Genomic DNA, 13,711 nt, shown 5'->3' with positions numbered 1-13,711 from the left:
ATCAATACGCTGTCAGCTGCACGTCCTTGAGCTGGTTGGGAAGAGTTATGCGTGACTCACTCGTGTTTGAGAAATGCAAACAGCGAGGCCACGATTAGAGAAAACATTTGAATATCTAAAAATATCCACCAAAAGCGGGTTGCGGAGGTGCAAGGCCACATGACCGTCTGACCTGATTTACGGGGCTGAGTGTTGCAGCAAGATGCCAACCGCTTCATTTCGCAGAATAATTTCTGTCTGTGCCCTTGCAATGTGAGTTCAAGACCCTCTTCGCAAAGGAAATATGGTTCACAACCTGACGGACAGTCACCAGACAACCGTGATCTGCAATGACTTGGATACCAGAAGCTTCTATCCTCACATCTAAACCTGTTCGTTGCCCTTAACTGGAAAAAGTCTCCATCTAAACAAGTCATTCATTGTTAAAATCTTATTTTTATTCATTAAGTGAAAAAGAATTTGCCAGTGGGATGAAATAATCCCTTGTTTCCAATAAAGTTTCACTTGTATCAGGAATTTTGTGGGAACAAGTATAAAAATGTTGAAACCTGGCAGAATAAGTTAGTGCAGCCCAGGACACTTGATTCAAGAAAACTCTGGAAACAAGTCGATTAACATCAGAAACAAGTGCAATTATTTCACACTTATTCGAAAACAAAACAAGATTTTGAGACTCAGTATGAGACTTAATGGCTGTTTTTGCAGAGTATCAACTTTAGCTCCTTATGGAATCCATTTCCCCGCACAAACAAGAAAGTTTACCAAGAAGAGTTGACTGATAAGGAAGAAATTGCCCGGCAATAAACAGCGCTATTATGTGCCCACTTTTGAATTGAACTCTTTAGAGCTGTCACAGCATGGCAAAAAAAAAAAAAAAAAAAAGAGGCTTCATCTCTCCAAACAAAGCTAAGTAAGGCTTGTGGTGAAGATGCAGGCCGGTCATCTGGGTGATAACGTGGTAAAGCTGCCTCACAGAGGGGCAGACAGGCGAGGGATTATGATGTCACACATCGAGAGTGATGAGTAGGAGAGAAAATATCTATCAGCAGCCGGGATAAAGAGAAAAGGACGGAGAGGGGAGGCAGCAGAGAGAGGCCTGATGAAACACGGCTGACAGTGAAAGAGGAGTGGAGGAAAAAAAAGATTTTCAAAAAGAGGGATTGAGGAAAAATAGAGGAGATAGTGGTGTCTGAAGAGAGAGGAGACCGGAGGAAATCTGTGATAGAGAGAAAGAGAAAAAAAAAACAATGAGGAGGCAAAATCGCAGGAGGGAGAGGGAACACACTAGAGAGGTATTTGAATATATTATGCGCCTAGGGTCTGCTAAATCTCCCAGTATTGATAGTGTTTATCTCCCTGGGGGAGAAGTTTAGCATTACTGCCGGCTAGAAAGTGGAGCTGACAGATAACCAATAATGAACTCTGATTGATGCCTGAAGTTATGCATGGTCTGGAGCAATGATACAGGTGACAGGCGAGGAATACACCCACCCACACACACACACACACACACACACACACAAACAGGTCTTCACAAACAGGTGAGCTGGCAGACCTGGACATGGACTTTTAGCCTTTATTCAGCGCTGTTCTGTGGGGGAAAATGGAAGTAACAGAGGCAAACGGAGGTGATTTACCTCTTTCATATGTGACACAGATGCAGCAACACAAAGATAAAGACAAGCTCACACTCACAAAATGAAGTTGGGTGGGTTGAGGGAGGAAGAAGAGGGGGGGTATGGCTGGCTCAGCCGAGACAAAGTAGGCAATCTCCCCTCAAATGAATATTTGATGAGAAGGCTGATATGCTTAAATGAAACGTTATAAATACACAGTAGCGTTAATGGGTTGTCACACTAAAATGCCTGGGCTTGGCTCTGTCTGAGCATCTAAGCCATCATTGCCACACACACACACACACACACACGCAAACACACCAAACAGATTATATTTGGCGGTTAATATACTGCCCAATATACCATACCCAACAGCATTAGGGGATATGGATTACATTCATGTAAGGGACTGAGATCCGTGGTATTAAACAGACATTGCAGAAGTGATCGCAGAAGACTGTAAACACTCCCTCCTTCTCTCTATCCTTGTACACACACACATACACACACACACAGATAAGGCTGGTCCACTCACCGGTTTGTTGATACAATTCATTGCACAGCATTATTTCCACTATAAAAAGCAGCACATTATTAATCGTCCCTGGAGCCGGGTCTTATTAGGGTAAACATGAAACTTGCATGTGCATTAAGAGCTTATCACAGTCATTTTATGATTTTTTAACAGTCAGTCTCATGGCTTTAATTATGTGTGTGGGACAGAGAAAGAGAGAGAGAGAGAGAGAGAGACAGAGAGGTTATTATCATTAATATGCATGGTCCCGTCACCCCTGTGTTATGTCCAGGTTCCATTTACAGGGAATGAGCCAATCAAGTAAGAAGAGAGTAGCCTAATAACTTCACTACAAGTGAATGTGTAAAAGAACTGAGTGATTATTAAAAAAAAAAAAAAAAAAAAAAAACACCACAAAGACACTGAATAACCATAATAAAGAAGAAAACATTGCAGATTTTGTGCCTTTAACACTTTGCTTTCCAGCTTTCGTTTTTATTTCGATCTCGTTTCATGTCTCGTTGTGTTGTCACTCAGCGGGAGCCAAATGGAGGTGAAGAAGAGAGACATGCTTCTTCGTCTTTGAGGGGGAAAAATGCTAAAAGGGAAATTCTCAGAATCTGTTTTTTTTTTTTTTTTTTTTTTTTTCATGTTTAGTCCACCTCTTGGGTTATCAATAATCAAGAGCTCTGGAGCAACTGGTGCGCTCTCTTGTTTTTCAACATGTTGCAGCTCGATTTGTGAAAGTCAAGCTCAGGTTCCTCAAATCCCAGCAGCTGCAGGCCGATCACCAAGCTTTCATTTTTATCTGAGGTTTTAGAGAAAGTTCTTTCAAGCCAGTTTTACGAAACAAAAACATTTCGGAGCAAATCCAGTCGGGCTGCGGAGCGCCGGCTGCTCCCATTAAAGTAAAGGACGACCTCTCAGCCGCCGATCAGGGCAAAGTTTCTTATTCCTTCAGATGTCGGAGCTTTGATGCTGCAGAGCAGACAAACCCGACCGGCGGCTCTGAGCTCCTCCTGCACGGCTGCAGCACACAGAGCAGAGGCTCCTCCATCACACACCTTCTTCTTGCTCCTCTTCTTCTTCTGCTTCTTCTTCTTTCACCCCGTCGTTCTTCTGCTCCTCCTCCTCCTTCTACTTATTCTGCTTCTTCTCCTGCTTCTTCTTCACCTCCCCCTTCTTCTTCTTCTCTCTCTTTCTCTTCTCCTCTTCTCCCTTTTTCTACCTCTCCTCCTCCTTCTACTTCTTCTGCTTCTTCTCTTCTTCTTCTACTTCTTTTTCTTCTTGTTCTCCCCCTCCTCCTTTTTCTACCTCTCCTCCTCCATCTACTTCTTCTGCTTCTTCTCCTTCTCCTCTTCCTCCTTCTTCTTCCTCTTCTTCTGCCCCTCCTCATCCTCCCCCTTCTTCCTATCCTCCTCCCCTTCTTCATCATCATCTTCTTCACCTGCTTGTTCTTGTCCTCCCCCTTCTTCTTCTGCTTTTTCTTCTTCTTCTCCTCCTCCTCCTCCCTCTTCATCTTCTCCTCCTTCTTCATCATCTATCATCTTCTCTTCCTGCTGTTTCTTCTTCTCTTTGTCATCCTCCTTTTTCTTCTACCCCTCCTCCTCCTCTTTCTTCTTCAACTGCTTCCTCTCCTCATCCTGCTCCTCCTCCTTCTTCTACCCTTCTTCCTCTGTCTTCTCCTCCTCCACCACCTACTTCTTCTGCTTCTTCTTCTACCCTTCTTCCTCTATCTTCTCCTCCTCCTAATCCTTCTTTTTCTACCTCTCCTCCTACTACTTCTTCTGCTTCTTCTCCTCCTCCTACTCTTCCTTCCACTTCTTCTTCTACACTCTCATCTTCCTTCTTCTTCTTATCCTCCTCACCCCTCTTCATCTTCCTCATCCTTCTTCCTCTACCCCTCATCTTTCTTGTTCTACTCCTTCTGCTTCTTCTCCTCCTCCTTCGTTATCTTGACCGTCTTCTTGTTCATCATAATCTTCTACTCTTCCAGCCTCTTCTCCTCCTCCTCTTCCTTCTTCTTCTTCTTTTCCTCCTCCTCCTCCATCTTCTTCTTCTGCTCTCCCTCCTCCTTGTAATCTTCCTCCTTGTTATTCTTGTCCTCCTCCTCCCTCTACTTCATCATCATCTTCATCTCCTCCTCCTCTAAACCCTAAACAAGTCTAAACAAGATGTTTCAAATCCAATCCAATCCAATCAATTTTATTTATAAAGCACATTTAAAAACAACCAAAGTGCTGTACAATAAAAAATGGATGGACAGCAGGATAGCAGCAATAACAAGTCAATAAATAAAGTGTCAGATATACATACACACACCCCAAAAAATATAAAAGCCCAAGAGACTCACATTGAGATATAAAACTTTACTGACACTCAGAGGCCTGGGAGAAACATGTCTGCGCACCTCAGATCACATCAGCCAGTCACCGCTGAATGAACGAATCAACTTCAAGCTTAAAGTCCATCAAACACCATCTCTGACACATCATGTTTCCACATGCAGTTTCATCTAAGAATATTTGCCACAGCTAAAAAGTAAATCTTGAGCCTGTAAACATCCAGATCCTGCTGAAACACACACCGAGCAACTCAAGAACATCTTTACCAGAGGTGGCAAAAGTACTGACATTCTGTACTTAAGTAGAAGTAAAGATACTTGTGTGAGAAAAGACTCTGGTAAAAGTAGAAGTACCAATTCAACTTCTTTACTCAAGTAAAAGTAAGAAAGTACAGGCTCTGAAATGTACTTAAGTACAAAAGTAAAAAGTAAAAATGTTTTTTTTTTTTTTTTTTTTTTTACCATTAATGATACATATACCTTTTTGATAACTTTTTGACGAAAAAAAAGTTCAGGGCACACAAAACAGGAACATTTCCTCTTTTATTAACAACCTGCAAAGTGCTGGTACAGAGAGAATGAAAATCACGCAACATTCTAGTTTTGCTGCAAGCCCAGTTTCACACAATAATCAAGACTGAACTGACCAGAGGTCTTGAATGAGTACCTTGATAACAGCTTTGGTACTCTCAATACTTAATATACTTAACGTATATGACTTTTAACAGATTTTTTCTTGCTTCTCCGACTCTGTTTTGTTGTCGGCTAACGTTATCTTCCCTGGCAACTGTCTTCCTCCATGTCTCCAGATTTCTCTTTATGGTTTTCTTTTTCTTAACTGCTCTCACGCCCCGCGCCCTCTCTCCCTTTCCCTCTCTGTGCAGGGTTTCCTCCAGGATTTTTTGAAACTGTGGGGGAGGGCTTCAGCATTAATGTTAATAATTTTTACCACGGATCTTTTGTAGCACAGAGGAGATATGCTGCTCAAACACTCAGTATGTAGTGTTAGTGTATGTTTATGAGTTGTAGAACATAATAAATTATCTTGAAGGAGTAGATGTTGACTCCAATAATTTAAAAATATGTTAAATTATTATTTGTTTTAAAAATGTAAATTACTTATCAAACAGACCTAACAATTCAGCTACCAATGAATGAGCAGGAGTATGCATGTGATAACATAGAATGAAAAATAAGCCGAAGTGATACCTCTCCTCTGAATAGACAAGCTAAGCCAGTGTGCTGCTGTCAGCCAGTGAAAATACAGCAGAGTGGCAACTCTTCGCTTTGTTTCACAATCTATGTCAGTGCGCTGCTGTAGCTGGAAAGTTTCTCTGCCTTTTGTTCTCGTACGGTGCCGGTGCAGGTGTTGTAATTTTTTGGTGGTAACGAGCCCGCCCGCCCCCACCAAAAAGAGAGAGAGAGAAGTAACGAGCCTGTTTTGACAATGTAAGGAGTAGAAAGAACAGATATTTGTGTTCAAATGTAGGGAGTAAAAGTAAAAAGTCGGCAGAAAATTAAATACTCAAGTAAAGTACAGATACCTGAAAAATCTACTTCAGTACGGTAACGAAGTATTTGTACTTCGTTACTTCCCACCTCTGATCTTTACATGTAGAGTCGTGTGATTGGGCAGAGAGGGGGAGTTGTGTCATTTTTACCGTGTGTATCCATCCCTGCTCATGTCTGTGATCTATCCATGTCCACTTCTTTTAAAAAGTTGCAACTTGGAATACATTAAAGCAAAAATATTTTCTAAGATGTAACTTTTTTTGTGAGCTACAGCCTGAAATGTTCTGAAGTCCAGACTCAAGACTAAATGCTTTTGCTGTCAGGGCTCCATGGAACAGCAAATGCAATAACACTGAATTTCACTGGCTGATCTTTTCAATATCTTTAATCTAATATTTTTTATTTTTATCTTAATATATGCTTTTATGCTGTGTAGTTCATATTATATTTAGTAACATATTTTTTTTTATTCTGTCCCATCTTTTATCCTGAAGTCTTTACTTCATCTTTACTTGCTTTAAAGCAGTTAAATGATTTATTTGCTTTTATTTCATTGTTAAGATTTAAAAATTTTCATTACTTTCTCCCTTGATTTGCTCAAGACTTCTGCAAAGCCACAATAAAAGGTCTCATCACCTCGTCATAATCAGTTTTCCCTCCCTGCTTTTCCGCCTGTCATTCTCTGCATCACAGCTTTCATCCTCTTCCTCTTTTCTGACCTTCGCTCCTCCTGCACATTTATGGACTGAGGATACCACAAGCAACAGTGACAAACACATGAGAGAGATGTTTTTTTCTTTATGGTCGTTGATGTCGTTTGTGTGTGTGTGTGTGCATGTGCCACAGGGTGCAGATATCATTAGGAAGCAGCTAGAGGACAAATTTTATCAGAGAGAATGGTTAATTGCTTTCACAAGAGGAGGGGGCACGAGAGTGGATGGAGAAAGAGAGAAAGACTGAGAGAGAGAGAGCGTGTTGGAGAGAGACAACGGAGTGACGGCTCACACTATCTGGCACACAGCAGCTCTCACTCCCACTTTTCTCCCAGCAAAATCATCAGGTTATGACTTTTGCCCATTTGTCGCCCATCAGTCTTGGATAAACTTGTATTTATTTATTCGGGTATTTATTCAAGATGCACTTGCACTATGCCAGGAGCAGAATACTGATCTATATCAATAATGTCCTTCATTTTGTGCCCTGCCACTGACACTCCTTAAAATACTCAAAGAAATGAAGCGTCTTCTATGGATAAAATACTTGCACCAAGTTCCAACTGTAATATGCCCCTGCATGTGCACCCAGGTGTAATTATTCACTGATCGTGTGATAATGAAATGTATCAGATACGATCTGATGTAATTCCCCCGACGTGTGCTGATGAGAGCAGAGAGTTACTGCACAAACCACTTGGATCTACATCTCTCCACAGGGGATTTTTTTACGTGTTTCTTTAACTTTAGCAAGTGAATGAAACGATGTCACGATTGTGCTCCCCTTTTTTTAAATACACCAAATTGCACTGATTTTACTCTGATCCTGTGGCAATGCTGGTTGAATGTCACTTAATTCATAAATAAAATCTATTTCTCCATTTTTTTACATTAAAAAACTGCTACAAAGTTTTACTCATCAGCCCATAACTCACAGCTCATGCACGCTGGGCAGGGGACAATAAATAAGGCCCGTTCCCAGACACAAGCATTTGTTATCAAAGACCGTACATCCCATAGAAAGTACCACAGAAATCATCATTCACTTCAGAGTAGGGATAGATTGTTCTGCGAGTAAGACATCCAAGTCTGCCACTGATATAATATCACACACACACTTTTTTAACTCAACAAAGGGTGGTGTGTGTGTGCAAACTGTGTTCAAACAGTTGATGCTGGCAATTTTAACTCCAGTTTCAAGTGGAAGACCAACAGTCTTTGGCCACTGAAACATTACCAAACCAGAGAGCACATCAATTCCTGACTAAAAGTTTGTTTTCATGCTGCTGTCATGGAAGAACAAATGACTTCAAGTTCTTATTGAGTGTCCCAGCTGTACAGCCCAGAGAGGAGGCACCAGTTCAGTAGTAGGAAACCAACTTTTATTTAAAAAAAAGAAACACATAAATATACCTACAGGAATTAAGAGATGAATGAAAGAAGGCCCTAAACCTGAAAAGAGAACTGCATCATTCAGATCTACTGCCAGTCCCAAAAAAAAAAAAAAAAAAAAGTTCTGGATAAGAAAGAGCAAGGCTATGTTCAAGAGGGTGGATGCATGGATTCTGTATTTACAATAAGAAGAAATTCACTGACCTCACTTCCTAGATCCCAGAAACTTGCTAGGGATAATCACTTGCATGTATTATAATGCATAAGCATTGCTAATTCCTCCATTAGCCTTACCCTTTGATCCAACCAGTCACTTTATAACATTCAGATTAATTTGTTAAACTACTTGGGGAAAACAGACTTGTGCAATGTGTAGTAGTGATTATTAGTCAGGGCTTTGTTCAAAAACACAAAGGCTTTGCAACAATAATCATAAAAATGTGTGTTACTTCAGAGCATCTTGAACTTAATTAATGGCCAACGTGTTCTACCCCTCAGCAAATGAGTCAACACAAAACACTTGTAAATTTATTCTGAACATGAAGAGAAAAGAGTTAACATTCACACAACATCCAGTCACAAAGGAGTATTTCTGATCGGAAGAGCATATTTATGTCTTAATAAAAGAGGATATAAGAGTCACCAAAATCAAAAGGTCACCTTGGGGGTTTACCATCTCCAATCTTGTTAGGAACTGTGGCGTTAGGACAAAAGATATCACAAAGTTAAAAGCCTTCGAAATTACTGAGAGATGAATTGTGCTCTGCGCCGCATTGATCAGTCTGGCAGAAGTTACAGTACAGAGGAGGGGGCGGGGGGTGGGGTGTGATTGCATGAGACAAAAGTTTAAGTTAAAAAAAAAAAAAAAAATCTTTTACTGCGTAGTTTAAATCAAGACTTTCATGTGTCAGTTAACAGTCCTGCCAAGGCTGATTCCACGCAAACTTACTGGGAACCAGTGTAACACGGGCACTTCCATAAAGCATCACACACACACATGAATGCCCACATGAAGGCTGAGTTTAGACGTGCAGAGAGCGCCCGTCTTCTCTGTTAAGGTGCATCCAGCCGGTCAGTTAGTGTGTCCGTCTGTGTGGAAGAGGCTGCCGTCTTTTCATTCACAGAAGACAGGATCTGAAGTCAGGGCTAACACAGAGCTGTCTGAAGATGGGATTCAAGATGAATCATGGGGAGGGCAACTGAGAATTGTACTGGATTGAATGTGTAATGTGTGTTTGTGTGTGAATATGTGTGTGTGTGTGAATATGTGTGTGTGTGTGTGTGTGTGTGTGTGTGTCCATCTGTAAGACGAAGCAGGGTGGATGTGTTTTGCCTCAGGAGATGGTGGAAAACTCTTTGAGCAGGACGTCCTGACTCAGTGTGTTCAGAGAGACATTCTTCCTTACATTCAGACTGATGGAGCGCACCTGGAAACAGAGCATTTATTACTGTTTAGTGCACAAACACACGCAAACACACATAAATACTATCAGAGGCAACGTATTAGCTGACGGGCGTGAATCAGCAGAAACAGCTGAGACAAATAACTCTGTCTGCCTCAATTCATTGCTCTCCCTCTGTGTCTTACCAGTTCCTTAAAGAAGGCGGCCTCTTTGGGCTGCTCCGAGTATCTCTCAAACTGGTCCAGACCATCCTGCAGTTTCAGGGTGAGTGTGTCATAGTTGGACCGTACCACCTCCAACACCTGCCGAGGGGGGAGATATAACATTAAAGAGTGTAGCCTGGTTCCATAAGTCCATTAGTGTGGTTAATGCTTTGCATAGTAAATGCATTACTCAGATATTCACTGAACAGTCAAATATTAATTGGTGTTAAATACTTCATTATAGCATGTTTATTCATGAGGCGTCCTGTGGAGTTTTGCAGCAGAACACCTGGCTGCTCTACAGAACAGTTTCTGAATGGAAATACAGGAACAAAACAGCCGCTCACTGCTTACTGTGCCAATAGGCAATAAGTAAGAAAGAAAGTAAGAAAGTAAGAAAGAAGGCAAGCAGGTAAGAAAGAAAGTTTGTCAGCAAGTATAAAAGTAAGTAAGAAAGAAGCCAAGAAAGCAAGTAAGTAAGAAAACAGGTAAGTAAGAATGAAAGAAAAGAAAGGACTTTGGTTAAGCCCCTGTTTGACATTTGTAAAATCCATCACAATTAGTTAGTGTTTTTATTTCATGTGGCAGGTTATTCCATCTCTGTCTGCCTTTAACTGGGATTAAGTGACTGACAAATAACGTTTGGCCAGTTTACAGTCACCACCAGCTGCAGCTCTAGTAGCAGCTCCTTTGCTATTATATCTAGATATTGTTTAGCTGATTTGTTTGCTGTTTCTTGTTTGTTGTGAACTGTCGATGCAAAAACAGGCACCATTAGCTGTAATTCTGTTAGTGCTGCCTAATGGCACTTGCCTATTTCAGTATTCATTCAGACACGCAGATTTCTATCCACAACATGTTACAAAAAGACAGCCACTGTGTGTACATGATTCTCTTAGCCCTTCAATCCTTGTAGGAGCCAGTTTGAGTTGCAGACCCTCAAAGTGAGGACATTTCTGCCAGTCCTCACTGCTTCAAGGAGCTCCGTTTATGTTAAGGTATGAATTTAGTCAATGCAAGGTCCTCATAGGTAGAGACAAGTGTGTAAGAGCGAGATAGATGAGAGAGAGAGAGAGCGAGAGAGAGAGAGAGAGAGAGATCATGTGCACTTGTGGTCAAAAACGCAGAGGCTACAGTTGCCTTAAGTAACGGCCAGCTGAGATCAGATGGCGGGCTGAAATCAGAGGTAATTATGCAGCGATTCTCCACACTGTTATCCCCAGACTTCCCCCTATTCAGCTGTGAAATAGTCTCTAACCAGACCTTTTTAGTTAGTGTGCTCACTGCATGACTCCACACAGCGTGACACAGGAAAATGCATGAGCTGCACTTTGTCATGCTTCCGAGAGAAGCTCCATCAACATAAACACGCATCCTGCTCTCAATCTGCTCCAAACACACACATGTATTAACATATGGACAATAACCTGGGTCTTATTCAATACATGCACACAAACACATATATATTCTACCCTGGCAATGGCAATACATCTAAGGCTGAATCTTCATTTTTAAGATGAACCACAGGAGCGTAGGAGCAGGAAAACATTTTTCTTTCTTTATTTTGTCCTCTGATAAATCTACTGCTCTGCTCAGAAAAAAAGTGCTGTTGTTTTTTATTTCAACCCCCGATGGTGCACTGATGAAAAATTCATACCCATATCTCTCGCTCCACACTTCATTCTCATTCTGTCTCTCTTTCTCCCTCACCCTCCCCTCTCTCTGTGTAAATGTAGAGCTAAGATTGAATGGTAATTTCAGCTAACTTGTGTTTAAGTTCTCACAGGACAGAAGAGAAGAAAGGAAGAGACAAAAATGTAAAGAGGAAGACAGGGTGAGCTCTGACGATCTGATCAGAGAAAAAAAACAGAAACAGAGGAAAAAGTAGGGGAAATAAAGAAAAGTTGCAGGGAGAATGTAACCTTTATCACAGGCAATTTTAGCAGAGAGAGGGATGATGTGTATTTGGCTCAGCGTTTTGCCCAGACACTCTCATCTCACTTGAGCAGCTTTCTGCATCACTAAGCAGATATGATTGTGTGTCCATGTCTGTCATTGTTTATCTTAAAGCATACAGATAGAAAGGCAGCCTTGTGTATTGAAGTGTGTTCTGACCCTGATTTTTAGTATGTGTGTGTGTGTGTGTGTGTGTGTGAGAGAGAGACAGACAGGCTATGGTTGCTCATTTTAATGCTTTATGTTTCTGGAGGCCATCCATCTTTTAGTGTCACTGTAGGGAATGAAGATGCTCTAGGAGGATGGAGTAAAGGAGCAGGAGGAGTGACAGCATTTCCTTCCTACTGTCAAAAAACAGGGAAGGAAATGCAAGAAAACAAAAGATGGGAACACCCGGGTTTATATCAGTGGTTTTCAAAGTGGGGTCCTGAGACCCCCAGGGGTCCTGGCTTAAAGGTCTTCCAGGGGGTTCTCAGCAAAAAGAAAAATAGTTTAACTTCACTGTAATTTAATTCACTAGAAATTTGTAATGAAAATAAATAAGGGATTAGCTCAACATTTTCTTTGTTCCTCTTAAAAGTCACCATGATTTGTGTTCAAGTATGACATCGAAAACAATCTAACTCTTTGAAATCTGAGCAAATTCAGAGGATTTGTTTCAAAAACATGGAAAAAAGCAATTATGAGATAGAGAGAAAAACAGACAGACAGACAGATACAGATCAACAGATAGACAAAGAGTTAGACAGATAGATACAGACAGACAGACAGGCAGATAGATAGACAAATAGATCGATAGCTCGATAGCTCGATAGCTCGACAGCTCGATAGATAGATAGATAGATAGATACATAGATAGATAGATAGATAGATAACTTCTCTTGCTCAGTGTAAACTGTTTAAACCATGTGTTTCATCTGAGTAATATCAGTGCCTGCCAAAAAATTATTGATGAGCTACAAAAACAGTACACACATTTATGTAATAGGAACCCATTCATACCACGGAAATTAGGCTTGTATTCCAACTGCAGCGGACATATCAAATCTCAGACTCCTGGAAATATGATCTACTGCAAGTGGAAAATTACTCATGTTAAGTCACTTGATAGAAATTTTCTCATAATAAGTTACACTTGATCTAACTTGAGTGGACTAATACTCCAAGTGGTAATCACACACCACCAGTGGCAGACCACTGACACCACTTGCTACCTTTTGCCACTCGCCTCTTTGTTGTGAATAAATCTGGGAGATAAAAGCAGGAAGGTAATTGAGAAGTATAATAGCCGAATCCATCACCCCCTTATCAGCTTGTAAATAAAGGACTCTTCTGGCTTTTTTCCCCGTCGTCATCATGCCCTTATTGGACATAAATGATGAAGTCCTCTAAGTGGAGTTTACTCTACTCATACCAATGAAGTTCACTCTCTTTCTAAAGTTCAAGTTTTCTAACTAATGATGATGGAATAACTCAGCCTTTCATAAGTTGTCAAGATGTTTAATGGCCCCATTCTAGCCTTGTGTGACTGTGTGCACGTGCACGGGAAGGCTAACTCGTGAAGGTAAACCCTTATTTTTAGAAGTCAATATCTGCAGACATTGACATATCCCAGCTCATCAGCAGCTGTGTACTTTTCTGCCTCAAAGCAATTCAGGGAATTGGCAACAATGTGTCACAGCTTACATCACAGCTGCAAGATTTATAAAGCGCTTTTGTTTTTTTAATCCAAATTGTGATGGCTTACTACAAACCAATTAAATCCATCTTCAAAAATCTATCGTCACAATAATTTGATGTCTCCCTTTTCTGAGGTCACATGTCAGGTTTCATTTTTAGACAGGAGTTAAATGACTACTGAGGAGAAAATGATTAAAAAAATAATAATAATAAAAAAATAGGCAGGAACATTTCTATCCTGCACCTTTTCACACATGCCATGACAATACCATAACAGATGGGGCAAGGGACTTAATAAAAGCCATGGCTTTTCTGGCTCTTGACGCCACACTCATGTTATTTTCGTATGCTACAGCATCTCTAACTGTTCCACACAGC

The 13,711-nt window shown here is 40.9% G+C and overlaps 1 protein-coding gene across 2 annotated transcripts in view; it reads right to left on the bottom strand.

Moving 5' to 3' along the window:
• Positions 1-8,059: 8,059 nt before the first annotated feature.
• armh3 (armadillo like helical domain containing 3) overlaps positions 8,060-13,711 on the bottom strand; it is a 28,047-nt gene continuing 22,395 nt past the window's right edge. For both annotated transcript variants that reach the window (XM_030058735.1, XM_030058741.1), the window contains exons 25-26: positions 9,680-9,796; positions 8,060-9,518 (exon numbers count right to left, since the gene is read on the bottom strand). In XM_030058735.1, coding sequence (XP_029914595.1) covers positions 9,426-9,518; positions 9,680-9,796 — 210 coding nt within the window. In that variant the 3' untranslated portion in view covers positions 8,060-9,425. The remainder of the gene's footprint in view (positions 9,519-9,679; positions 9,797-13,711) is intronic.

Source organism: Myripristis murdjan, chromosome 1 (assembly GCF_902150065.1).
Source record: "Myripristis murdjan chromosome 1, fMyrMur1.1, whole genome shotgun sequence".
NCBI classification, from domain to species: domain Eukaryota; kingdom Metazoa; phylum Chordata; class Actinopteri; order Holocentriformes; family Holocentridae; genus Myripristis; species Myripristis murdjan.
The sequence above is the reverse complement of the archived record's forward strand: the minus strand, read 5'-3'. Positions and strand labels throughout refer to the sequence as shown.